Here is a 742-nt window from a genome sequence, read left to right as displayed (position 1 = left end):
CCCCCGCTAGGAGAGGGGCTGGGGCTTCACCAGCTGGGAGAAGCGCGGCAGGGCACCTCAAGATGGCAGTCTCCTAACTGACCTTGCAGGGGGAGGAGGAACTGGCCTTTGTGATGGCGAATCTTCACGTCCATCACCTCGTGGAGAGGAGCACGCTGGGCTCGGCCACTGTGTACGTATCCGGGCGGCTGCGTTTCTGCGGCGCCGTGAGAGGCCAGAGGGGCACCAGCGCAATATGCTGAGAACAGCTGCGGCCGGTCCGTCTTGAATCAGCACGGAGCCGTCGCTAAGACACCGGCGCCTTCGCAAGCCCACATTTGCCTGTTTGTTCCGGGGGAGGTGTGTGCCGGCCGGTGACCGCGGGCTGGCCCGGCCGCGTCATCCCTCCGGCCGCTCAAGTCCTGGCACGGAATTCGCACGTCTCGCGGGGCCAGACCCCAGCAGGGCCCCGTCTGGCCTCGCCGTGTTTTCCGTGGCCTGGCCGTGAGGGCCTTGAAGTGAGTCTGAGGGCGGCCGGGCCCTCCTGAGCCAGGTCGTCCTCGCGCCTTTTCTTTTCCCACTGATTACCTTCTGGCCCCCCGGGTGCTTTTTGGGGTCCTTCCTGAAGTGAGGTTTTCTTTCTGGGAAGTATTTCGCTTCCCATGGCTTTGATTTCCCCCCACACCCCGAGCCGCAGGCTGTTTCCGGGCGCCATTTCCCTGCGGACAGGTGTGTCCACTGGCGCTGCCCGCTGGTGGCCGTG

At 65.1% G+C, this 742-nt stretch overlaps 1 protein-coding gene across 1 annotated transcript in view; it reads left to right on the top strand.

Annotated features, from left to right (window-relative positions):
- The window catches only part of FBXO15 (F-box protein 15), a 20228-nt gene that overhangs the window by 10023 nt on the left and 9463 nt on the right, over window positions 1-742 (top strand). Inside the window, exon 9 of the mRNA XM_012725802.1 lies at window positions 90-206. Within this exon, the coding sequence (XP_012581256.1) occupies window positions 90-206 (117 nt within the window). The remainder of the gene's footprint in view (window positions 1-89; window positions 207-742) is intronic.

Source organism: Condylura cristata, unplaced genomic scaffold (genome assembly GCF_000260355.1).
Source record: "Condylura cristata isolate star-nosed mole 26May11 unplaced genomic scaffold, ConCri1.0 scaffold00016, whole genome shotgun sequence".
NCBI classification, from domain to species: Eukaryota; Metazoa; Chordata; class Mammalia; order Eulipotyphla; family Talpidae; genus Condylura; species Condylura cristata.
This window is presented reverse-complemented; position numbering and strand designations above follow the sequence as displayed.